The sequence below is a fragment of the Centroberyx gerrardi genome, chromosome 2 (genome assembly GCF_048128805.1).
Source record: "Centroberyx gerrardi isolate f3 chromosome 2, fCenGer3.hap1.cur.20231027, whole genome shotgun sequence".
NCBI lineage: Eukaryota > Metazoa > Chordata > Actinopteri > Beryciformes > Berycidae > Centroberyx > Centroberyx gerrardi.
In genome coordinates, this window is record NC_135998.1 from 8,697,695 (window position 1) to 8,724,830 (window position 27,136).

A 27,136-nucleotide genomic window follows, 5' to 3' on the forward strand; every position below is an offset into this window, starting at 1 on the left:
AATCTACGCAAATATGCCCAACTATTTGTACACCTTAAAAACTTTCAGAATGATCTGCATTGTATTAAGCTAACCCACATTTTCAGTCATTGGCACGACTACTAACTCTGTACATTCTGTGTTTGGGCTGTGTGCCTTCTATAGGCTTATAGCCATTTTGTCTGGCACTGAGGGTGAATGGAGTCTTCGGGTCAGCGCCGCTCTTTCTGGACCTGCTGGCCCCCCGGCCCGCCCAGAGGCTTTACTTGCCTGGACGTGCCCAGTGAAATCCCCTGTAATCAAGCAGCTGGAAGGGATTTAGTGCTAATGCTAATGTGGCAGGTGCCAATCTGACTGCAAGGCTTTACACAGGTCCAGCTCTTGCCGGCATTCAGCAACCATAACATGAGCTGATGCTCAGAGACTAATCACAGTCATTCATGCGGTTTCTTGCACAGCATGTGCGATATATAATACACAGGGTAAACAAGAGCACATTAGAAACGTACGTGCCATGAAACGTCCCATGAGATTTGGGTTTGTACTGTGTGCTCAAGTACATGTCCCTCTGTGAAACTAAATTTATTATTTATACAGTGCCTTAGTGTGGAGGGAGCATCCCGGCTATGTAGCTTGCGTAGCATGAGGAAGCATTTTGAGAATTTTTGTGTGTGAATAATGTGTGTGTAATACAGAAAGAGAGGGAGAGGACAGAGAGAGAGAGTGAGCATGACAAAGAGAGAGAGAGGGAGTAAGAGGGAGGGAGGGTGAAAGAGAGAAACTCCCGGAGGCAGTGGGACAGTGGGACACACATGGGCTCAGCCGTCTCTACTCTGCCTGTCTATTATTGATGTTGGGCACACCGGGTTCCCACTCAGCCATCTGTTCTCAGCTCTCCCTCTCTATCCCCTTTTGCTCCATGCCTACTAGTTTGACAGGCTGGCATGAGCCGAGCAGCGCTGTCCATTCACGGTATGAACGCATCATAAATATATCACACTACGAGGGAGTTAGTGGCTGGAGGAAAGGCTCAAAGAGAGAAATGCGCAAAGCAGATCGGTAATGCAATGAATTTTGCATTAATTTGTCCTCCGTACTGGATGGCTTCCAACGTATACATTGATTTGTGGTGTGAGATATAATCATGTCATGAATGCATCAAACGTAAATCAAATTGGCGGTTGGGTGTGTTTTGTGATGGTCTGTCAATAGTCCTCTTGTGTGTGTTTTCAGAGGTCTTAATCAGATCATGGCCCTGCCCTCCTACTGTTAATAGCACATGGCTGCAGGTTTGATTGGATTTGACTCAAAACTGATGACCATGCATATTCAGTCAGGCCTGGTTGCCGGGGGATACCAGGTCCTCTGAGTGTCTGATTGGTTGCAGGGTGGTCACATGAGGTTTCATTTGGCCCCAGCTGTGACACTGGCCACATGTGGTGAGTTTGGAGACATGGAGGGTGGCGTGTGTTTGCAAACACTTGGCTGCGCCTCACAGTTAATCCATCTATACAATCCTTGCCCCCTCACCCCCCCTCCCATCCCCCACCCTGCCCTGTCCCGCACACACATGTGCACACACACTTCTTCTGCAGCAAATGAGCTGTAATTGCTGCATGTCTGCCTCATGTAAAGACTGTGAGCATCAGTGAGGCTGGCTGGGTTTAACATGTATCCTCCATCATACTCTCTTGACTGACAGAAAGGGTCAGACGTGGGTAAGGGGATGCTGGGGGTTGCGGGGTGGAGATGAAGGTAAGATATTGGTTTGGGGCTTCTGAAACCTAAGCTATCACTCCATCGTGTGATTTTGTCTTTTATATATTCCTAGAGGGGTGAAAGAAGCTTTATTCTCTGGCTGGCCCCAGAGTTAAGACCCCCTGGGGAGGGTGAGATGAGAGGGAAATTAATAACGTGCAGAGACTCAAAGGCTTTGGCTGAACCAAAGGATCGGAGGAGGGTGGAGAGGCTGTATTAGACACAGAAAGAGCCAGAAACAGACGGAGAGAGGCTGACACAAACAGACAGACAGGCCGCCTCTGAGCAGAGGATAGAGATAGTGCTAAAAGTGAGAGGAGTGCCATTATGAGACAGATTAAAAAGAAGTGAATAGATATGAGCACTTCATATAAAGTGGTTACATAAAATCAGGTCCTTGCACTCATCCACAGGTCACGTCAGCTTTGTCTGCAGCGACTCTGTAGTCTCAATTAAAATGGATAGTTTGGAATTTTCAATTTGCTTTTTCCAAGCACTTGTTACTCACATTGTTAGAAAAAATCTTTCTCAGCTGCCTTAAAAACAGATTACAAGCATTATTAACATTAGAGGGTGTCAAAACCTGCAAGCACCTACAGTATTCAGACATATTTTTCACAATATGACATGTGCCTGAAGTGTAGAAAAGTGAGAACAAAACTCTAAAATGTTAAACTAACTCAGTGTTCGTAGACTTCACCCTGTGGTGTGTGGAGGGCAGTGATGTCATGCTGGCACACACAGTGCTGGCACAGGAATGCCTTGTCTCCCCCTGGCCAAGCAGCCTTGGCCATGCTGTGACCTGTCTGGATCAAAGCCAGCATCGCCACTGTCTTTTGAACCTGGCCAACCTGGCTGCACCACAGCTGAGCCAGCTGCGTCTTACAACCTGGCCAAGGCTGATCACACACTCCAACATAAGATATTAATGGTTACTAATTAGAAAATACAATTGTTCTTATGTTTGTGTCTTGTAGTGATTCTCAAACTAGGTGATTTATGTAATATGTGAAGCAACAACCAATGATATATAGACATTGGTATGCAGTGTTTTTTCAAAGCTATTTATTTTTATGACGTTTGATCTCAATTGAGTTTATATTCTAATCCATTATCATATACATACACACATACACAAATACACTAATACACTAATTTCCTGATGTTCATTGTTCAGTATTTGCAATTGTAATTAATGAGATTTGAATGTAATAACATATGAAGATATAATTCCCTATTGTGATAACTTTATCTGATTAATTTTTCATCCCACCTGGAATATGATAAGCTTACCATGGCCATTGTCTCTGTGTATAAACTAGCTGATGCCAGTGTGTGGGGGGAGTAGGGTAAGTTGAGTAAGTGCATGGGAATCATTGCTCAGGGGTTCGGACTGGATTTATAGTCCTTTATCACACAATTTGTATTTGTTTCACTTACCTTTGTATTTATTTATTTGTTTGTTTATGCGTTTATTTTTCTAAATTATTTCAATTTAATTTCAGTTGCATTATTATTATTTGTTCTTCTGTTGTTTTTTTGTGTATATAATCTCATTATATGTTTACATTTTATTGTCTGTCACCCTTCCGCAAAGAAAATTTTATAAAAAAAAAAATTGATGACAGAAAAGAAAACAAAAAACACAGCTAATGGAGATGAGGCATAATACTGACTGAGACTGGGGCGGCATGCCATATGTGATATTCCCTGCAGCACGCCCAGGAGGGCAGCATGCCACCCCTCAGCACAATGGGTTTAGCCAGGGTGATTTATTAAGCACCCTTACCCAGGGCCAACTGAAACAGAGCTAAATTATCAATCTCTCTCTCTCTCTCTCTCCCTCTCTCTCTCTCTCTCCCTCTCCCTCTCTCTCTCTCTCTCTCTCTCTCCCTCTCTCTCTCTCTCTCTCTCTCTCTCTCTCTCTCGTGTGCTCTCTTGTTTCTTAATCTCGGCCTATCTGCAAATTGCTGTTAGAATATATGTTAAGGAGGTGTGTAATAGTAGACTGGCTCCATATTGGAACTATTGAGGCATGACTGCCCATTACATGGGTCTTTAGCCACACAGAGGAATAACCCCTTATCATCCTGTCTAGCTATGGCCCCATAGTGGTTTCCCCCATAAAGTGGTTAGATGTAAATGAATGAGATGTACACATGCTCATGCAAGCAGTCCTGACAATGCTCTATATAATCACCACGCTCCCCACAACAGCTTATGTTAAGCATGCGGACAACTTCAATAGAGAGAGGGTAAGGTTTTGGTCAACAGGCCTTTCATGTGAGCACTCAGCAGTCCTAAAGTGGCACTCTGCTCTTCACAATAGCCATTAGCACCGTCTCATCCTGAATGTTAAATAACGTAGCGTAATGTTGAGATGCAAGTCCTGCATTGTGTGCTTGGAGAAGAGAGGGTCCGATGAGAGGTGCTGCTCTTGTGTGGATGACACACCTGCCAAGGGAGAGAGGGTGAGATAACAATTTTCTCCTCCCTGATGAGGGGGACATCTGGCTTTGCCACGGTGTTGGAAGCAGAAACACACCCAGGAGTGGGTAATGAGGCATAGAAGAAGGGGTAGCGCTCCGGTGTGCGTGTGAGTGTGTGTTTTTGGGTAGTAGTTCCATCATCTTCTTGTACTAGTCTCAGCAGACCCCTAAGCATACCATCTGTAAGCCTTACAAACAGTCAGCCATAAGCCCACTTGCATGTGACTCACAAGCAGCGTTAAATCAGTTTAAATACAGGCACGGCATTTAACCTTGTTATACTGGGGTGATTTCACCAGAGGGTAGAGAGGGAAGGAAGGGAGGAAGAGAAAGTGTGAGGGAAAAAGAGAGTTACAGAAAGCAAGATAGGGGGGTGAAATAAAGGAAAGAAGGTGGTGGTCGAGTGTATGTGATTCTTGCATGTGTGTGCATGAGTGTGTGTGTGTGGCATACGTGGGTGCGTGCGTCTGTGATCAAACGAAAGTGAAGTGGCACCCATCCGTGACTGAGCACCACATGTCTGTGGATGTCATCATTAACATGGTGGCCTGCATCATGTTAACACACAGTTCTGGGCAGCATTGCGTACGCATGAGAGGGGCTGCTGAGAAACACGCAAATAATCGCCCTTTCAGGACAGTGAATACCTACTGAACTGAATTGAACATTTATCCTTTTAACTGTCAACACAAAGTCTATTAACGGCTACTCCTCTGTGGCAGATACTGCTTTTGTTGTTGATTGCTGGCAACTGACTTGCTAATCTTTTGTTTGTTTCAGGTAATCTCAGCTCTGTCAAGGATCTCCCACCACAGCATCGCACAGATCAAAGGCATCAGGTGGGTGTCTTATTTGCAACTCTTCCTCATTTATCTCTCTAATAGAGGCAGTACTCAAGTCTGTCGAAGTCAAGGGAATCATTTAGAGCAATGTATTCCCGCATTTAATTGTAGATTGAGATGGAAGCGCCTATTTATACGTGCAGCCTATTCAAGGGGAATTTACATTTTAGATTTGTATGCAATTAGCTGCAGCTCTTTTCCAGAAATATCTTACAAGTATAAGCCCACACGCATCATGTTGCCACGAGCGATAATGATTGCCGTAATCATAACACGTGGTATTCCTTCGTCAATCATCACAGTATTATTCCTAATAGTACTGCGTGTGTGCTGAGTGTCTGAGTCAGAATGCTACATTGTATGCCAGGGCGGCCATTTTCCTCAGATAATGGTGAAGCTGAGAAAATCCTTCAAACTGCTTTATCAGGCATGGGTTGGAGTGTTTTTTCTGATTTCTTTTCATTTACTCATTGGAGCTTGGTGGCACACTGGCTCCATGTAAAAAAATTTTTTAAAAAAAAAGTTATCCGGCAGGGTAATGAGTTGATGGAGCGCGCCCATTAGGACCCATGCCAGGAAGTGAAGGGAGGAGAAAGAGCGAGGGAAACAGGGAGAGAGAGAGAGAGAGAGAGAGAGAGAGAGAGAGAGAGAGAGAGAGGAAGAGAGTGACAGAGAGCTGGTCTCTTGCCATTAATAAAGACAACACAACCTGCTGACTGCTGACTATTTCACTGCCTGTCCAGACAGACCAAAGTGCTGTGAGGTGTCTAAAATAATGTTCATTTGACCTCAGAATTCAGTCATAAATTGGAGTAGTAACTTACTTTTTTTTCTGAGTTAATATTAATTAATTTTCATTTGACAGGTATCAAAGCATTCAGTTAAAAAGTTCAGCTTCTTAAACTAAGGGTCAAAGGTCAGAACCAAAATGGTTACAAACCCAGTTTTATCACCATATTACAAGAGTAGTAATATGTTTTCATGAGTCTGGATTCTAAGATAAGATGAGAAGGGCAGCAGGGTGAAATAGTTAGTAGGAGACTGTTCTTCAACTGGAAGACAAGCACCTGACCTGCTGAAGTGTCCTGGAGCAAGACACTGAATACCTACCAGCTCCAGAGGGCTGTTCTGTATCTGACCTCTGACCTCTGACCTCCCTATGAGGGGGGGCAAGAGAAAATAGATTTTCCCTGCTGGGATCAATAAAGTATGACATTATGACATTATTAAGAAAAATTATTAAATATGTGACATTTGATTCCTGGGCTTAAAAAAAAAAGAACCATAGATGCACACACTGCACATTATTTATTATTATTATTTTTTGGAGCGATTCAACCACTGTATTAAACAGAGTGTAATTAGCGAGTTTGTTCTTTCCATATCCATCTGAGACACACATACATCTACGCAGCAGGTAGAGGTTCAGTTCAGCATCATTTTCAACAGGAGTGGACACCACTACACACACACACACACACACACACACACACACACACACACACACACACAATACATTACTGTATTGCAGCCCATGAAGTATTCTCTTTCATCCAGTCCATAAATGATTGTCTTTTTTAACTCCCTCCACCATAGGGTGTTTGCCACAGCGGAGGGGTATATGACAAATGCATGATGAGGTCCAAGGCCATATATGATCTAAGCATGAACATTTCCCAGCCATTAAGTGGAGCGCTTACACTGCATGTATGTTCTCTGACCCCAGTCGGCCCCTCTACAGGGTCTCCTCACCCACTTATTGGTAACTCTGCTTAGGGCAAGGACAACTGCAGTCACCGCAAAGGTCCAAGGACCTGTCAGTCCTCTTCAGTCTCACTTCAGAGCTCCTGTCAACCCTGTGCAGCAGCAGTCACGTAACACAGACACTGTTACTGCTACAGCACATCCCATCATGCACCTCACCACCCTATAACGAGTATATTTATACACGGTTTGGTCATGTGTAGCTCAATAGGTAGAGCATGGCACTAACACTTCCAGGGGTTTGATTTGCATCCATCCTAAAAAAAAAAAAAGTAGGCCTCAGTGATTCTTGTAGAGAGTTTTAGATAAATGTCTTCACCAGATGGCATGTGCTATTGCAGTGGTTCCCAAAGTGGGGTGTGGGGACCCCCAGGGGTCCTTGAGGGAATTCCAGGGGATTCCCCAAAAAATGAGCAATAGTTTAATTTCACTATCATTTCATCTCACCCAATGTCACACTACATTATGCATGCATACTGAATTTTTCCCCATTACATTATGTGTAACTTGGCAGGTTTTATTTCCATATTATGTTTAATTTAAATGTCATAAAACAATGACATTTAAATTTTAATATTTTGTTTACTTGTGCAGCCTCTTGGCTCCCTTGTAAAAAAAAGAAACTTGCTCTCAATGGGACTTCCTGGTAAAATAAAAGTTAAATAAAAAATTTCAGCCCAAGTATGGGAACCCCTGTGCTATAGTCCTGTTACAGCCCTCGTCCCATGCCACCGTGTCAACTCTGTATAGAGTAGGTAAGTCACTTTTGGCCATCCATTTGTTGCATAGAGGTCTCACCATCAGCTGGGATCTACATGGTTCCACACTTTTCATTGTAAAGACGTTTAGTTAAAGCACTGAGGTCAAAGGCATGAGTCTAAATTTGTCCAGTTGTATTTTCCTGATAATTACTTGGACCAGTCAGACATGAGGAACAATGTGGAATCCAGCAGTGGTGTCTGGCAGGAAGTCTTCAGGAAGCAGGAAAACTGCAAGGTTTCCTCTCTTTGTAGTTGTCACCAGCCTCCTTCCACTCTACTGTCACCGCTCCAGGCACAGACAGAAGCCTTGTGCTTCTATTCAGGATGATAATAGGGGCGACCTGGTGGCTCAGTTGGCTAAAGCACATACCATGTAACTGCAACATCCTGGGTTTGAATCCAGCTTTGCATGTCATCCTCCTCTCTCTCCCCCAATCCTTTCTGTCTCTCTACTTTCAACTGTCTCATGAATGCAAAAAACGCCTGCTTATGCTTTAAATATATAATAATTCATTTTATTTATATAGCACACTTTAAAATACAACGAAATCTCAAGGTGCTTCACATGAGATTGAATAAATGTACAAACTGGTCAATAAAACAACAATCATGCAATTATAGGTTTAAACTAAAATAAGAGTTGAAATAAGTTGAATAAAATTAGAGGTGAGACCCAAGTTTAAAAGGAAAAGCACATGGTATGAACAAACCAGTACCCTAGGGGAAAGCAGAGAGGAACAGATGAGTGTTTAGTTCTGATTTAAAAACACAGAGTGAGTCTGAGTCTAATAAACTTTTATTATTTATTCATTTATTTGAGGCATTACAAAGTTATTATTTACTATCAAAACAATGATAAATAAAAGCCAATTATAAAAAAACAGACATGGATTATAAAAAGGGTTCGATAAGAATTAAATAATAAGCGCAGGTAAGCGCAAGAGCATAATGGGTAAACAAATTATATTACAGCCTGTCAATAGACTCGTGTTTCAGAAAGTGATTTAAAAGATGGTGCTGATTTATCTCCCCATTTATCGCCCCATGTTCTCCTATGATTTCTGTACAGACAGATCCAGGCTGTCCACTGAGTTTTAAAGCGGACTGAGAGTTCCTCGCTGTGTTTGATCTCTGGGTAACTGATCAACGGGCTTGTCCATCGACTTACTGTTGAACCCCATTGATCTCCAATTTGATGTGTGTTCACTGGAACTGTCCTATCATCAGACCCCTACAGTATGAACTCTCTGTCACTGTGTCAGCATGTCCACCACACCCGAAAATGGAGGCTTTTTTTGGCTGCATACAAACATATAATTATGCACATTTACCTACACCACTTTGACCACTATAGGCTCAAAACTTTTTTATTCTGCACTGTCTATGCAACTTAACTTCTCCCTTTATGCATTGCAATTCTTTATTTACTCTCTCTTCTTATACACTTTAGCTCTTTTATCTATTTATTTATCTTATCCTGTATTTCTTATCTAAAGCACTTTGATTTGCCTTTGTGTACGAAGTGTGCTATATAAATAAACTTGCCTTGCCTTGCTTTTACACAGACGCACATGTAAACACAGGCATCCGTACACACACACACACACACACACACACACACACACACATACACACTCTTCCTCTTCATTCAGCGTGTTACACTGCACACTCAAAGGTTCCCTGCACACGCAATCACACACATCCACATGCACGATCTCTCTCTCTTCTCCCTTGTTCCCTTGTCCTCTCACTTCTCTCACTCGCCCTCGCTGACACTCCACACTCTCGTTTGATCTCTCAATTCTTCTGTAACATCCACATCTCTCTCTCTCTCTCTCTCTCTCTCTGAACAATCCCCTTCACAAAAGGTGTCAATCAAAAAAACAATTGATAGATCCCGGGTCTCTCTCTCTCTCTCTCTCTTTGTGTACAGATCCATGAATCCTTTCTGCGCCGAGACCTCTTATTCATATTTCTGAGCGCTGGGTGCTGACCTTATGTTCTCCGCAGCTTATCTACGACGTAAGCCCGCGCCATCCTGTGTCGTCTTCGTACTCTCCTTCCTCCCGCTTATCTGAACTGTCCTCAGCTAACCTACCGCAACCTTCAACCGAACCCACTGACACCTCTCCGAGTCGGGACGTGTCCTAGTTCATCACTGATCCCTGTGGCTTGTGTGTGCGTGTGTGTGTGTGTGTGTGTGTGTGTATGTGTGTGTGTGCGTTGGGGCTCAATGGATCAAGGTTGTAGCATGCGTGAGAGCTCAGCGCGGCGGCGAGCAGGAGAGCAGATGAGGAGGCAGCAGTGCACAGCAGGAGTCGGACTCACAGCCACGGTGTCAGAACGCTCCCTATCATCCTCTCATCTCGTCATTCGCACTTTCCCCCCCCACCCCCCCTCCTCCTCCTCGCTCTCCCCCCACTTACCGCCCCTCCCTCTCCTCACCCTGAGCAGCCACATTAGACACACTTTTGCCCCCACTCACGCCACTGAATGACATCAGACACATTAGTCATTCAAACCCTCTCTGCCCACTGTGCAGCCGTTTCATCGTGCATACACTTGAATTTCTCACTCGTATGCTATTTGAGTGCATTGCGTGTGCCAATTAGAAACAACGTACTCACATTTCACACTTGTATATTGTGAAATTGATTCACACACGCATATGAGCAGGGATCCTTTCTCACACTGCACACGCACCCTCCCCAAGCAAGACCAGCTTCGAAATACATAAAATAAAAAGTGCAACGCCACGTTAAATGGAGGGGAAACTAAATGGGAGGTTTATGGAGCTGCAGGGTGGACAGTCACGATACTGTAGGACGCAGAGTGCACTAGCTGGCTTCAGCTCCACTGCTTTATCGATCCCCACAGAAACAAAGCTGTGCTCTGGGCTCTGGGACCTGAAACAACTTACTGCATTGACCATTTGAGATCCGCTCACACCGAACGGCCACGCTGTTGTTTCCTCCCGGTTTGTCAATAGTCGCTCGATGGGACCGGCTCACAGCGGCTGCGTCCGGCGCACATGGGCCAGCGATTCCCTTTACAGCAGCCATGGCTTTGTGAACACTGAAGAAGCACTTTGACTTCATTACAAGCAGATTGGGGTGTACTGACACAATGAAAGTAATCAAGGAAGGGTGGGGCATTAAGAAGGGGAAAAGAGGCTGATTGAAGAATAGAGAGAAAGAGAGAGAGAGAGAGGGAGAGAGAGAGTTTGGGGCATGGAGACATTAGCTCTCATTTATCAGAATCAAGAAGTGGAAAACTAACGTTAAAGCTGAGCAGTTTTGCTGCAATATAACTCTATTTTCTGAGTACAAACAGTCAGTCAGCTGCCTGATGTGGTACGACAAATCTCTGAACCACATCTAAACCACAATGAAAGTACCATTCTGCTCACTTTACCCAGCACCCTCAGACAAATCTAGCCATGAATTGTTGAAAAAAGACAAAAACAATCTTGAATCAACCAGTGTGACAGTAGACTGGTGCGGAACAGGAGTAGAAGTATTCCGGGACGGCCTCAGCTCTCAACTAGGGGTAATGAGAGGTATATGGTTAAGTATAGACCAATACACAGACGTTTTCACTTTTTGAATGGAAAACTGCTTAACCAGCAAAACCTTTGTCAAGTACCACAGCGGCCAGTCTCGGTTTACCAAGGAGCTTAGAGGCCCAAGCAACATAAAGTAACAGGCTTAGAGGAAGGGCAATAGAGGAGTCTTGAATAGCCGAGAGACCGCTTAACAAAGCTGTTAGGATGTTATTATAACCATACATCCAATTACATCTAGCTGCATCATTTAAGAGAAATGAAAAGTGCAGGACTCAAGTATCGGACAGCGCTTGGGTCCGCAAAACAACTTTGAGATGATGCATATGAGTGCATATCTCCACAAACTACTGCGTAATTAAATTTTGCCCTGCGGGACTCCATTAATAGCTTATAATATAATGTGCATTTCATTGGAGGGTACCATCAAATGTGGGTGTGTAATTTTGCTCTTGAGGAAGAAGCGCATTGTGTGTTATGCTCATATCAGTGAGTAAGACAGGAACATAAATCAGAAGAGGCAATTTTTGTGTGATTAGCTCGGCGCTTGAAAATACAGCGGTTTTAATGAAGTGAAAGCATGCAGAGTTACACTATTTTAACGAGGAAAAATGAGTACGGTAAATTTATCTTAAGACTGCGGTGGCAGATAGAGTGTGTGTGTGTGTGTGCGTGTGCGTGTGTGTGTGTGTGTGTGTGTGTGAATGCGCACATGCCTGAGGATGACGAGCTGACCTTTGACTAGCCTAGCTGAGCATTCATTAACCTGATGCCTGACACACTCCTTCAGTGCGACCACTGCTTTAATTACACTGAGGCTAATTGCCGGTGTCACACAGATACACACAGCCTGACACACACACACACACGCACCAGCACATCCGCACTGAAATGATAAGATGAACTTCACTGTTTTTGTTGTTTTTTACAGACTCTTACTTTCACTCAGTGGTGTGATACCCACAAATGGGTCACTGCTGTTCCCTCTTTACTAAGACATGGTAACACAAAAAATATGTCAGGGTCAATTGATACTATCTTGGGAATAACCGCAGCCAAAGGATTAAAGAGCTTAGCACTTACGGAGAGTAAAGTGCTTTTATGGGAGATACAGCTTTGAATGTCTGGTCTCTGTCACGAGGCGATCCAGATTATCTGCCAGCTCACTTCACAGTCAGCCTCAGGTGCCGCACACACACACACACACACACACACACACACATGCACACACACAAACGCACACGCACACACACACACACGCACACACACACTCAGATCGTGTCTCATTCTCACAGTCTTCACTCTAGTCCTTCCTTTGTTAGTACAATGCAGGCCTGTATGGACTGTAGGTGTGAATTATGGGTAGTCCAATATGTAAAAGCAACATGGCTGACAGTATTACAAGCTGACTCTATGCTTACATCATATACCATGATTTAAAAATACATGATTCGGATGAGAATCTATGAGCAAGTGACAAATCATATCAAATCAGCTCAGGCTCATATGAACTGCTTGTACTGTTGTTTGTCCCACTTTGTCCAATGAGTAGTTTCAGTTGATCAATCTAATTGGTTGAATATGCATTCCAACCAAGGGCGTAGGTTTGATTTTGACATTGGCAGGGACACAAATGGGGGAGGTCCGGAGGGGATGTAACCCCCACTGGAAGCTGAGGCATTTTACATTTATGATAGACTTCTGACCGCCATTTCATGTCATCTAGATCAGTGATTCTCAACCTTTTTCATATCGAGGACCCCTAGTTTAGTCCACATTAGAGCCACGGACCCCCATTTGATGAGATTTTGTCTCTCGGACCCAAATCTGAGAATACTTTTATTGTTAGATATGATTTTGATCCAGAATCCCATGACTGTCTGTATTGTAGGTAGAGAGATAACAGTGAAACTATGATCAAAACAGTCATTCTTCTACATTCTGTAATTGTGTTAACTATTTGTAAATTAAATAATGCTGAAGTTTAACAATTCATCAATTTGCTGGGGACCCCCTGGAACCCCCTCAAGGACCGCTGGTGGTCCCCGGACCCCACGTTGAGAACCACTGATCTAGATAGTTATGGTAGCCAATACACTCATTAACAGACACAGGGGTGTAGCACATTAATGAATCTTTTACTCAAATTTGCCAGCTGAATGGGACTTTGAAGAGCACATTTTGTTTTAAGGCAGGTACTGTAGTACTGTTGCCTATTCAAACCAACGATCTGTATTTACATTTAAAATAATAATGATAATAATAATAAGATATTGTAAACTATATCCAAACCCTACATACAAACAGCTGAGTGTCCACTGCCTTGGTCCTATTTGAAGGAGCCAAACACATGCCTACGCCTGTCATTAACAGAGATGAACTGTTGGCATATTTGTTTTACATCAGTGTTGTCCAGTGTGGTACACATCAGCATTGTTCAATCTCACTTGTGACATTGAGGCTACTTACGGTCATCACTCGTCACAGACGCACGCGACACGGTACTTAAATAAACTAACTTTAATGGCTAAACACAACTGTTACTAATATAAAATAGGATGGAGTCTTCACTCGCATGCTCGCCGGTAGGCGGAGCTTTGGCTCTTCTTGCCCACAGCATTTCATACGTTAGCAAGAAATGGCAAAGCCAATCAGCGATTTTTTGGGGGGGTTAGGGAGGCGGTGTCACGCCAATTTTTATCCGGGTGACGCAATAACATTCTAAAACAGCTGTTATACTAAAGTTTCGTTACAGCGTCCGTTGCTATGCATACATATATACACGGGACACCAATGCACTACACCAATGCAGCGGGACTCGTAGTAGAGAACGCGATCTGTTAACATTGACTAGACACTGACGGACAAAACAACGTTTATTGTCAATCAAAATAATTGCTAGGGACATTTCAGAGTTGCTTGATATTGGTAGGGACACGTCCCTACCGTCCCTACCCAATTCTACGCCCTTGATTCCAACCATAATGATGATTCCCAAAATGTAATCGGTTACTATGCTGACTTTTAAGCTGAAGCATTTTTTTCCTTCATTCTTATATGTACACCCTACTTTAAAGGGGCAATAAGTAAGATTTTTACTGTCTCATAGCACAAAATGACCATAATATATCTGCGGGGGGTTAATAGGGTTATTGATCAATACCAATGACTCAATGATTACTTAGTAGGTGCTGATTTCTGGCTTTGAAAACTCAATTTCTGGCCTGTAATCTGTTTTGCAACAAAAAAACACTCCCAATCTCCTCCTCCACTTATTAGTATTGCTGCAAGCAAACAAAACATTTCAGCCACGAAGGCTGAAAAGCCTCATTCTCAAACCAAAAAAATGACAAAGCAGGATTATTTTTACAGTATTCACTGTGAAATATGACCCCCTTCATAGATCTGCTGGGCCTCTGCTCTAATTAGCTAGCTTAATCATCTAGTTTGGAAATGTGACTTTATCGTTTGTGTCACTTATAGGCCACCATAGGTCTCAAGGGGACAGGAGCGGTTGGGGGGCGGGAGCTGTGCCAAAGACTCTAGTTCTGTCAATGTTGTTGCGATTCCTACCAGTTGCAGCTACAGGTTGACAGCGGTCACAGATTAGGCCTACTTAATGCCCCTTTAAAGGACACCTATCAAAGATTGCTTGTGTTGGTATTTCATTAAAATATAATACCTGGAGGTGGTGTCTAATGCGAATGGGTTTGATGTTGCCGTTGGGCTGCGCCTTGTACCTTTCTCCATCACTGTTGTATCTATAATCACAGAAGCCTTTGAAAGATGTAAAATAATCAATGAAGATATCTTTTTGAGAGTGCGGATTGCCCTTTTTTTGGTTACTGATTAGTAGATGAACTCATTGGTACGACTTGCACCTTTCTGTCACCATGAGCCTCCCCATCCTTTCCCCCTCTTTCTCCATCTCTTTGTTGAGTGATGGTAGAATCCTTTTTTGTGTGTGTGTGTGTGTGTGTGTGTGTTCAGTGGCTCTTTGATGGTAGGACAACAAATCGTGTTCAGTGGTTAAATTATACTGTGGGAGTCAAGGTCAACCTTTACGTGGCTGTTTACTGTAGCAGAAGCCACTGCTGTGTGTGGGGTTATTGCATGGAAGCAGGATTGTGCTGCTGTCACGGTGAAGACAAACAAACAAACAAAACAAAAAAAATAAAAAAAAACACATCCAACTGCAATTTCTGCAATTTCTTTCATCCAACTTGTCTTTTTCTTTTCCTTCCTTAAATTGAAAGTTTTCATGGTATTTTGTGTGGGCGATGTGGGTGAGTAGCCTTCAAACCTGATAATAACCAGTTGTATAATTTTACAAATACAATGAGAAAGTACACATTATTTCCCTCAATCCTCCTGTGTTTTGTATTTTTGAAGATACGTTTGTTTTTTTTTATCTCACAGTTGTAATCAGCTCTTGTGAAAACATGGCTGGCCAGCAGAGACCTCATCATGCACTTCAGAATAATATTAGTAGAAATCACATCTCAGTATCTCTCTCTGTCATCTCTAAACAGAACAATGGGGAAAATTGAGTCTGTGTGGATGAGACACTTTCAGCTGAATGGAAATTATTCCCACCAGGCTATCACACATGGATGGCAGTGTAATGAATGAAAATTATTTTTACTGCCTTAAATTGGCCGATAAATTGTCCATATATGGTATATATAATCAGAAATGGCTGATGGCAGGTTAGTGTTCCATTCATTTTCGAGATCGCATTTTGGATTAGGTCTTACTTTTCAAAGATTAACCTTGCGCTCGCACATACTGCAGCACATTTTCCAGGTGCCACGTTCACAAACCAGCAGTATAAACGCAGTTGTGTTGGCCCATAACCACGCAACCAACCAAGCATTCTTCATTTTCAGCCACCGCTCATTTGACCGCAGAGACCGCACATTTCCCCTCCCTCAGCACGTTTTTTTTCCCCGTTAATATTACACATTAAGCATTTCGATGAGTTCCTGAGAGAAAAAAAGATTAGAGATAAATCCACCTCTTTCAGGAGCTAATTGATTAGTCATCCATTTTAACACCCTGCCACTTCCCAGGAGTATCCCATTTGCTGATGCTCCCATGGGTGGAAACGTGGAAATTTAAAAAAAAAACTGGATCGGGATTAATCATTCAGATTATCGTATGACACGGTGACATAAAGGTTTTTTTTGTGGTTTTTTTAAGTTATTCTTAAGGTAACTCGCTGTGTGACTTGTCACTATAATGTTGTTAGAAGAGATGAAGTGCTCACACATTAGTAGAGAATGTCTCTGCTGTTGTGGAAAAACAAATGGAAAAAAACAATTCTGATTTTCATGTTTTTGTCTAATCTGAAGCTTTATTTTGACCTGTATTGTACCTGAGCGTCCATGAAACCGACTCAAAACCCCTGATACAATTTTTAAAATGCATTGTCGTCAATCTGAACCAAAAACAGTATTTGACGATACTAGGTTTTCATGTGTCAACAGCAGTGTGTTGATGTGTTTTGACACTGTGGTGTGTGAGGGACGGGACTCTCTGATGAATACATCCTGTGTTGCTCATGTGATGGAGCTGAGAGTGACAACGTGACAGATAGGACATGCAGTTCCCACTGGTGCTTTATGTACCTGGGACGCTGTTGGATTGATAGCATGTTTTGTACCCTCACTCACTCTGTGTGTGTGTGTGTGTGTGTGTGTGTGTGTGTTCTAGGCCCTTTCCATCGGAGGACACAGCTCTGAATGAGGATGATGTGTACCGAAGCCTTGAGGAGCTGGCAGAGTAAGTATGCATTCCACCTGGCCCTTGGTCAACACACACACAACACATACACACACACATCACACACACACACATCACATATGCAACACCTCTCGAGATGCTTTATAGTGAACTGTCACCGCCGGTCCTGCCACTTTCTCCTCTAACCGTCTGTTTACATAAGCGCCTAGCCCTCTGCCCGTTGCCATGGTGATACCATCAGCGCCCCGGCTTCCGTCCTGGCCGCCTTGTCACCTGCCTTTCTGCCTGCCTTTCTGCCTGCCTTTCTGCCTGGTTCGGTCAGTGGGTGGTTGGTGGGTGTGAAAGAGAGTTAGAGGGCTCAGAATTGGCGGCGGCTCCAGCGGTGACAGCACCCGCTCCTCTCTGATTAATGGAGAATAATTAGGTGCCGCTCCGAGATAGGTGTCATTCATCATAGGAGGAGAGAGAGGGAGAGGGAGAGAGAAAGGAGAGCGTGCGAGCTATAGATATATGCCCGCTGAATACATGATTGTGGCGTTCTCTGGGGGATGAGGAATGTGCTCTTGCTAGAGGAGAGGAGCGCCAGCCAAGCAGACTAATACTGGATTAGAGTGCAGCTTAACCCGACATACAGCGCTGCCAGCTTGGAACAAGGGCCTTTACCTTGAAATATGGCTTGGAAACACACTGAATGTAGCACACAGAGTGATACTAAAAGAGACTAAAAGAGATACTAAAAGAGACACCGATTTTGTGAAAAACAGATATCAAAAACTGACAAGTTCAGTGAACTTAACTTTTAATTAACATTGCCTCTTACCCTTTACTGTGTTCTTTATTCTTCTGTTTATTGTTTGCTTGTCATTTTATAAGTTGATCATTTTGGAATTGCTGTTGAAATTGACAGAGGGTCTTTCCTATGCTGGACTATTTTTTGATTTAGAAATTTTAATGTAACATAATGGTTTACTGTTTCAATGTATTAATCAATGTATTTTATGTAAAACACCTTGAGTTGCATTCTATGTATGAATAGTGCTATATAAATAAATAAACGTAACCTTAATTTAAACTGAAAAACAAGAAGAAACTCTAAGTCACAGAAAGAAAATGACATATGGCTCCTGACCATTTTTCATCGAGCCTGTGATTTATTTCGTATTGTATGGGTTAGTGGCTATCGCTTCATTTTGACCTCAAACCTCTAACCTCCGAACTCCCCTCTGTCCAATAACAGGGTTTTTGCCCCCTGTATCCACGGCAGCTGCTTTGATCAGCCTGGTTGAGTTAATGTGTTTTCTGTAGTGGTCAGTGCAGCTGTTGTAACATGCTGCTCTTTGTTTAACCTGTAGGTGCAGAGGGCCGGGCCTTATTGAATTCATCAAGCCGCACTGCAGCACGGCTGCTCTTGACCTTTTCAAAGAACATATATGCATTTCATTCTCATCAGTGGGCAGACACATAATTGATTCATCAGCAGGTCCTGCGCCTAATGCAGTCGGACACACTTAAGCTAGCAATAACCCTGCACTCAAAGACTTATTAATTAGCCTGAAATATTGATGCACAGATGATTTACGATGAGCGCATGACTGAATTGTGAGAGCGAGGGAGAGGACGATGAGTAGATTTCACCACAGTAGAAATATTTAAAGACGGGACTCATATGTTGGATATTTTATGTTAAAGCTGTTGAAGGCTGCACGGTTCTTTGGCTTGGGAGCAGCTTTGCCTGCGTGAGAGATTGTTTATGGTTGAGTGTAGTTTGTTGGGGGTTGAGTAGAGGTCACTTACCTTGCTAGATGATTTCCATATTTACAGTATCATGTCAGAGGAACTCATGTCAAGATAGGCGGATTGAAGCCTGAGGCTGTCAGTGTGAGCTCACCTGGAAAATGATCGCTGGCAAATGAATGGAGTAGAAGATCCTGTGATAGAGGCAGGCGCACGTGTGTGTAAAGCACGCTGCGCTTTGCATTCTGCCACACCGCGTCTGTTTGTGGAAGTGTCTGTGTTCGGCGGAGGCCTGGCTCTACCTAATTGAGGTCTCCCGGGTTAATATGGTAAACCTGGGCCGCGCCTCCTCCCTCTGGCTGTGTAATGTCAACTCTTCACGTTGCTTAACTCTGAGTCTTCCCCGGCTGGAATGACTCCATCCTGGAGTTGACAAAGCATGAAATGGGGGTGGATCGGCCACAGTTGCCGAGGGACTTTTTCCCCTGTGGAAGACACATGTAAATTTCCATTCTGAAGCGAATAGTGTCACAAACCCTTTATGTCACTCTTCTGCAGTTTATTTTGCTCCATTAATCCCTTGGGCAGGTTGACATGAAAAGTCAATAGCTTGAAAATAGACCGGGCTAAGTTTAGGTATCAGTTACACTAAGGTATAGAGTTAGAGATGCTTTTAATTTTTAATTTTTCCCTGTATGAAAACTTTATTTAACCAGATAACCAGATGGAGATTCACGTATTTTCAGAGAGAGATGGTCAATTAGCACCATCAATGACAAACAACAGTGTACATAAGCAAAAATACTGTCAAAAGTGAAAACTAAAAATCAATGCAGAATTGATGTATTGATGTGTGAAGATATAGAATAAGGAGAAGTAAAAAAAAAAAAATGATATTTTGATTTGAAACATATATTGATTTGACATAAGAGGTATCCATGTTAAAATATAGATGCAGTACATCTGCATATTTACACCCAGAGGATAACACCTGAAAGTTTTAGAAACGTGTGCAACTTTGGTGGAAAACAAATAATACATAATGGTCACCAATAAATAAACACAGATGATACAATTATTGTAAAATAACACAAAGCAATTACTGCACATAACACACACATGCAAGCAAAGATGCACATACAAGCATATTGAAGCATAAGCAAGCAGACAAAGTGCAAACATATATTGCATATAAATGCACATGTAAACAAGCTGATACACTGCAACAATGCACACAGAAAAAATGACTTATAGGATACTATATCAGTGAGCTGATATATACTAAAATGGGGGCAGGGAAAAGGCAAGAGTCCCATCTGATAAGTAAAAAATATGGAGATAATGTTGATTTTACACAGTGGTTGAAAGAAGATCCTCTGGACTGTTGAACAGTTTAATCTCTTCCATTATCTGCAAGCCCAGACAGTGCTATCACACTTTGGCATCACTGCTCATTCACACCCCATACCATTTTTTTTTTTTCTTTGCTTTACATACAAGCTTTTGATAATCAGTGTGGAGTTTCTGAGGTATCCGGGTTGTGAAGCTGAAAGGCGAATCCAGGCATTCATGTGTGTCTCTGCAATAATTTCGGAACAACAATTTAAGCTCCACATGCGTTTTATTTTTAGTATGCATTTTAAAATTTGTTTTAAATGAAATATGGTCCTTTCCGCAGCCCTAGTGCTGTAGAAACAACATCTACAATTTATCTGTCTCTCTCAGAAAAAAAGAGAAAGCTCTTTCCCTTTAATCTTTTTATTTATCCAGTGTGCTAGCCTTAGCCTTATGTTTTTAGAGTGTTTTAGAGTAAAGTACATACACCCATTTGTGAGTAATTGCATCACTTGTTGGCTGTTTGGAATCAAAAATATCTCCCTTTGTGTTATCTTTTTCATGTTTTTCTCACATTCACAATGTAAGATGGTAACAGTAGCTATACAGATTCTTTGTAAATTCTATCCTAGAAAACAACATCAGTACTCTGTGGTTGGCCATTTGATTCATCTGATGTCGCAATTAGCTGAACTCTACTGTAGCCTTTACTCCCAAATGATAAGCAGAGAGGGTTTGTCCAGACTAGTCATTGTTCCAGCCTTGTGATTACGGTGTAATGAACTGATCCTGATAAGCAGGATCACAGTTTTAACTTCTCAGCCTTACACATGCAGAGTGGCAGCAGCACGCAGTCAGGTGGTGATGCCAGAGACTCCCACACATTATATCAGAACACTAAGAGAAAACAATCACAGCATAAAAAAACATTATGTTACTTTGATAGAAACCAGTAAGCCAGCCAAGCCTTGGGGGACATATGTTCAGCAGCTCTGACATGGTGAATCATACCCCCGTCCTCCACTCCTCTGTGGTAATTGTGCCGATGTCAGCGAGGGCTTGGGCAGCAGAGGAGGCAGAGGCTACAGGGCCGATTGCGTGCAAACACACTGGGCCTCCTCTGGCCTGTCACTGTGTAATCAGACAGAAAATTAGACCCCATTCACGAGTCCTCAGGACTCTGCTCCCACTCTCTATCTCATTGATGCTCAAAGACACACTCACATAAATGTGCGCATACATGCACAGATAAAGAGAGGGGCATGAGCATGCACACATACACACATGCACACACACACACACACATTGAGATGCACACACATGCACAAGTACAGACACACACACACACACACACACACACACACACACACACACACACACAAATAAATGCATTTGAATGATTTATTTATGTCCACCCAAGCCCAAGCGACAAAGGGAGATAAATAGTTTCAGTCTTGACAGTTTTACAAGACTGGCCAGAAACATGTCTCTCCCTTACTCTCTCTGTCTCTCTCTAATAGCACGTACACACACACACACACACACACACACACACACACACACACAAACTCAGACTCTCACACCCATACAAATCACAGTGAAATCTCCAGCATATGAAGTGTTTTATTCCAAAAAGAGATTTCTACCAAGCACGCAATTTGTGATTCGTGATGTTATTGTTAGCTCACAATAGTTAGCTCTTACATTTTTTTCATACAGCATGAGGATACATTTATCAGTGAAGTCACTTTGCTTACAAAATAATTCTGCTTTTGATGATAGAATCGTCTGGGATTTTGAGATATGGACTTTTGAATTGAATGTAGCAAAAATTTTACAAACTGGATATACTCATAAATTTTGACTTTCTAATCATATACCATTCCGTAAAGGCAGCGCTCACACTGTACTCCATCTCCTTCCACCTCTCCTCCTCCCTGCTCTCCCTCAGGATCATGTTCCTCTCAGATCCCCACATAGGTCATTCTCAAACCGCTGCACTCACCCTCACTCATCTAATCCTCGTCTCTGAGGGATTAGAGCAGAATAAAGGGACAACATATTCTTTCCCCAAAACTTCCCTCCCATCCAACTCACCAGTCTCTGTGGAATACAGTCGCAGAGTCTCAGAGTTCAGAGCAGAGAAAGTGATGGTGCAGCGTTGGCTGGCAGTTGTCCTCCCACACAGCCTTGTCAGTATTCAATATGAGCCGCTTTCTTTTAATGAAGGAAAAAGAAGCACATAGCTAAGAGTGAACCAAGCCACCTCAATTAAAACTTCAAACAGCCCCCACATAAGCATAAGGACAATGCTGAATATTTGATTGAGGCCAGTGCTCTCCTCTCTTCCCTCATAATTTTTTATCCCCTATTCACACAGACAGTGAAAAGTAGGAATAATTCAGCTATGATGGCAAACTCAGAAAGTCACATGTAGTCAAGCTATAGTGAAATACAACGTTTCTGTATTAATTGGTTTAATGCAATTCCTGCTCAGGGCAAAAATAAATGTTTTGTGTGACTTATACTGTTATTAGGCTATGATTTGAATATTGTTTGATTTTGATATAATTTATTTATCCTCCAAAGGGGAAATTCTCTTTTCACCCTCTGGTTGGGGTGCAGATCAGCCAGGTTGTGGCAGGTGGGGGTTAAATATCTTGAACCCTGGTCCTCCTGTTGAAGGATGGTCTCCGCTACTCACTACACCATCCTCCTGATATAGACTTTCATCATAGACATCTAAAGGATAAATTCGGCGATTTTGGACCTATATATAATTTGTCTCTTACGTACCTGTAGTACTTGGACCCACAGACAGTATTGAGTCCAGATTCAGCTGTTGGTCGAAACAGCGAACTCCGTTGCCTCTTGCTGCTAACAATTTATCCTTTAATCTGTTAACAGTAAATTGACAAACCTTGCACCATGAGTTTTTGAAAGAGATTTGAAAGATGCCACAGAGTTGGCTAGCCTCATTTCCTCAGTCAGGTCGTTCCAGAGCGCCCTAGTGTTCTTAAGGCGATGATACATGAGAATTTTGAGGCAGTGGAGATTGGCAAATCTGCCCGCCCTTATTTTCTGTAAGGATGGCCCACTGTTAATTACCTACATTGATATAGGCCCGTTTGCCAATGCCCAGTCCTGCCGAGGCATCTGCTCTGCCTCAATAAGTTTCCCATGTAATAATTGCTTTTACAGAACAGGGGGAGATTGGAGCGAGCTCCCACAGCTTAAGGAACTCCCCCAGAAGTCATTCTGCTCCACAGTCACTGTCTGTGCTCTGCTGGCTGCTTGCCTAATTAAAGGTCAGTTAGCTAGCTGGGTGCCAACCAACATAAACACATTAAAGGGGAATACCACTCAATAATGCAGCTCAATCGAGGTTTGTGAACATGGGCCGCTCTCTCCCAATGCTGGAACACCAGTCTTACTCTACAGCAGTGCATAATGAGCACCTACCTGGCTGGTTCGACAGCAGTTTACAGAGGCCGTATTAGCCCGCTCAGCTAAAAGGATTCATCCTTTTAGTTAAGATTGTGTCTAGATGAGGCTGTTTATCTAACCTGTGTTTTTGTTCCCCAGTGAGCATGACTTGGGTGAGGATGACATCTACGATTGTGTGCCGTGTGAAGACGATGGGGACGATATCTACGAGGACATCATTAAGGTGGAAGTACGACAACCCATGGTGAGAACAACACCTCTGTCTCTGTGTCACATCTCTGTGTCACGCTCTCTGCCCTTTTACGGTTGTGTGAATTATATTGCTTCCATTAGTATTAGCAGTGATCTATCTGATCAATTTTAACAAGAATGTTAATAGAAAGGTTAAGGGGTTTTACCAGGATGGATGCATTTATTTCGTTTGTGCTGTAGAGCAGTGGTTCTCAACATGGGGTCCGGGGACCACCAGAGGTCCTTGAGGGGGTTCCAGAGGGTCCACAGCAAATTGATAAATTGTTAAACTTCACCATTATTAAGTTAACAAAATTAGAGAATATAGATTTTGGTCATAGTTTCACTGTTACAATGTATGTCTTACATTGTATTGTAGGTAGAGAGAATTCTGAACAAAATCTCAGATTTGAGTCTGAAAAAATCTCATCAAATGGGGGTCTGTGGCCCTAATGTGTACTAACTTATGGGTCCTTGATATGAAAAAGGTTGAGAATCACTGCTATAGAGGATACCATACCCCTAACACACACATACACACACACTTCCACTTACTCTCAAATCACCTTCGATTGTTAATGTACAATATCTGTATGTGAATGCCCGTATTGTAGTGCTTGGCATTGTTTCTAGTTGTATTTGCATGATCTGTCGCTGCATGACGATGTCTCTTCCCTAACCTCTGACGAATCTTCCCTCTGACTTCTACCGCTTTGCCTTTCTCACGCTGCAGATCAGATACATGCAGGTGAGTGTCGCTATGCCTCTGACTCAGCCCACGCTGTCAGATAGCTCTTCCACCGCTTCATTTGAAACATACTCATAGCATCCCAAGAGAATGACCAGCCAATTAGATCAGTGTCCCCCTCCCCCCCTGCGGAGAGGCAGTGGAGACCCCATCTGGTCCAGAGTCTGACTCACTGAAGACGCTGTGACATCAGTGGGATGACAGCAGAGTTAGCTGACGTCAACTAGGACGACCAGATGCCAGATCGAACCTCAAAGCACGAGGCAATTAAACATTATCCACTTGGCCTCCAGCCGTGTCTCCCACTGGCTCTGATTGGTTGATTGTGCACTGGATCGGAGCCGCGGCTGGTCTCGCACCTTTACATTATTATCCCCAGCTATTGTATTATCAGATCTGGATATCAATGGCCAAATCTGTTCCAGATGGCTTGGTCACAGTTCCGCATGAAGCTGCTCCCAGTCACCACCACAGCATAGAAAATTGATACACACTACCAGTCAGAAATTTGGACACACCTGATTGAATATACTATGTTTTTTATTGTCTTAAAGTCATTTTGATCTAAAGACTTAATGCTTAAATGCTTCAAATTTGTTTTTTAGACAAGTATAAATAGTGAAGTTGATCCTATGTATGAATTTCTTTCCAAAGCCTTTGTCTTTCCATCAAGGCAAAGGGCGGCTACTTTAAAGAATCTAAAATATAAGATAGTTTTGATTTGTTTAACACTTTTTTTGGTCACTGCATAATCCCATTTGTGTTATTTCATAGTTTTGATGTCTTTACTATTATTGTAAAATGTGGAAAATAGTAATAATAAAGAAAAATGTGGTGTGTCCAAACTTTTGACTGGTAGGGTAGAAATGATGACTGTGTGTGTGTGTGTGTGTGTGTGTGTGTGTGTGTGTGTGTATGAGACACTCTAAGTCATACTATACTTTGCTGTGGTCACGTGCGTTGCTCACTTATGCATTGTATTGTGATGTGATTCTGTCGAAGAATCAGCATATACAAATACACACACACACACACACACACACACACACACACACACACAGACACACACACACTTACTCACAGCCTTACTCAGACATCAGGTCCCATGAGTAATGCTCCATGTGGCATAGTTGTTTGTTTTCTTTTCCCCACCCTTCCCCCTCGTGTACAAAGCGCCTGCTTGCATGGTCAACTTAACAGCTCTCGGTGCATCTACATATGCCTTGGTCAGCCAGCCAGCCCTCTCCTGGCCGCAGATGTTTGCACACACACACACACACACACACGCACACACACAAAGGTTCACAAGCACACACGCTCACACACTGCCCTTCTCTTTAAAGTCAATGTCACCACTGCCTCACATTACACAAGCAGTGCCAGCAGTTGCAGTCAATCAGGGTGAACATGCTGCTCTGGATCAAGTTCATTTGGAAATCGGGTTTGCTTTAATTAAACGCACTTGTTTAAACAACGTTTTCCGAGCACAGTCCAAGCACCTGAGGGAGAGCATTGCACCACGATTGGAGTCCCGTATTGTTATTAATGTCTGGAGACAACTTTAATTTCGTAACTGGTCATTGTTTCTGCATTGAAGGCTTTTGCCACAAATTTAGATATTGATTTAAATGGAATACTGGCACTGGCTTGAATTTTATTCTTGGGTTTTTTCGTAGATCTTATTTACATGCAAAACCATTACTGGAAACACCAAGTGCCAGAAGGCCATTAGACATACAGTATGGTATGAATTAGGATGAATGAGATAATTGGTGACCCATAATCATGCAGTGTAATTGGTGCCAGGTCTAACTCATCTCATGTCTTATCCTCACCGTAGAAAATGGGCATGACAGAAGATGACAAAAGAAATTGCTGCTTAGTGGAGATCCAGGAGACTGAGGCCAAGTACTACAAGACTCTGGAGGACATTGAGAAGGTTGGTATATGTGTGTGTGTGTGTGTGTGTGTACTAGCGTGTGCATATGTACGCCCATTTGTGTGTGTTTATGAGTGTGCTTGTGCATAATGTGCGGGCATGTGTGCATGTATAGATTTGTATGTTTTGTACGGTGGCACACGCACATTTAAGTGTGTGTCCAAGCGTCTTGTGTGTGTGTGTGTGTGTGTGTATGGGTGTGAGTAGGTGGAGGTACATGGCAGTGAGTTGCCTTTTGTCACGTCTTCTTTGTTGGTCTCTCCGGCCTGCGGGAAGGGGCACAGCATGGAAATGTCAGCTATTGGCAGATTCATTGGGGAGCACAAATGTCAGAGGAGCTGATCGATACGGTTATTATTGGCTCGGTCTCACGCAGGGAGGCTGATCCCCGGGGCTTAATGTGTAGACACACGGTCACAGACACAAGGACGCATACATGTACACACACGCTTGCACACACACGCACACAACTCCGTGCGCTTCCCTTTAAAGCAGCAAAAGGAACGCGTGCACATGCATAAACACACACACACTCACACACACACACACACACACACAGGCAGCTCACTCAGTGAGATAATGAAAATGAACCAGTGTTTAGATTAGTGTTGCCAACACATCAGTTTCTGTATGTTGACAGAGTTATTCTCAATTTGATGGACCACCAGAAATCATCCGCTCCACTAATTTCATTAAAACTAAAAGTGTTGTGTGTTTGCTTCTGCCAGACCAACAAGAGACTAAACAAGAATAACCTCCTTATGATCAGAGGACTCGTTAAGCTTAATTGAGTTGGGGTTAA

General features: G+C 42.9%; 1 protein-coding gene across 1 annotated transcript in view; it reads left to right on the forward strand.

The window, feature by feature from the left end:
- The window catches only part of vav2 (vav 2 guanine nucleotide exchange factor), a 193,024-nt gene that overhangs the window by 130,154 nt on the left and 35,734 nt on the right, over positions 1-27,136 (forward strand). The window contains exons 3-6 of the mRNA XM_078286765.1: positions 5,007-5,065; positions 16,871-16,939; positions 23,555-23,660; positions 26,236-26,334. Of these exons, the coding sequence (XP_078142891.1) occupies positions 5,007-5,065; positions 16,871-16,939; positions 23,555-23,660; positions 26,236-26,334 (333 nt within the window). The remainder of the gene's footprint in view (positions 1-5,006; positions 5,066-16,870; positions 16,940-23,554; positions 23,661-26,235; positions 26,335-27,136) is intronic.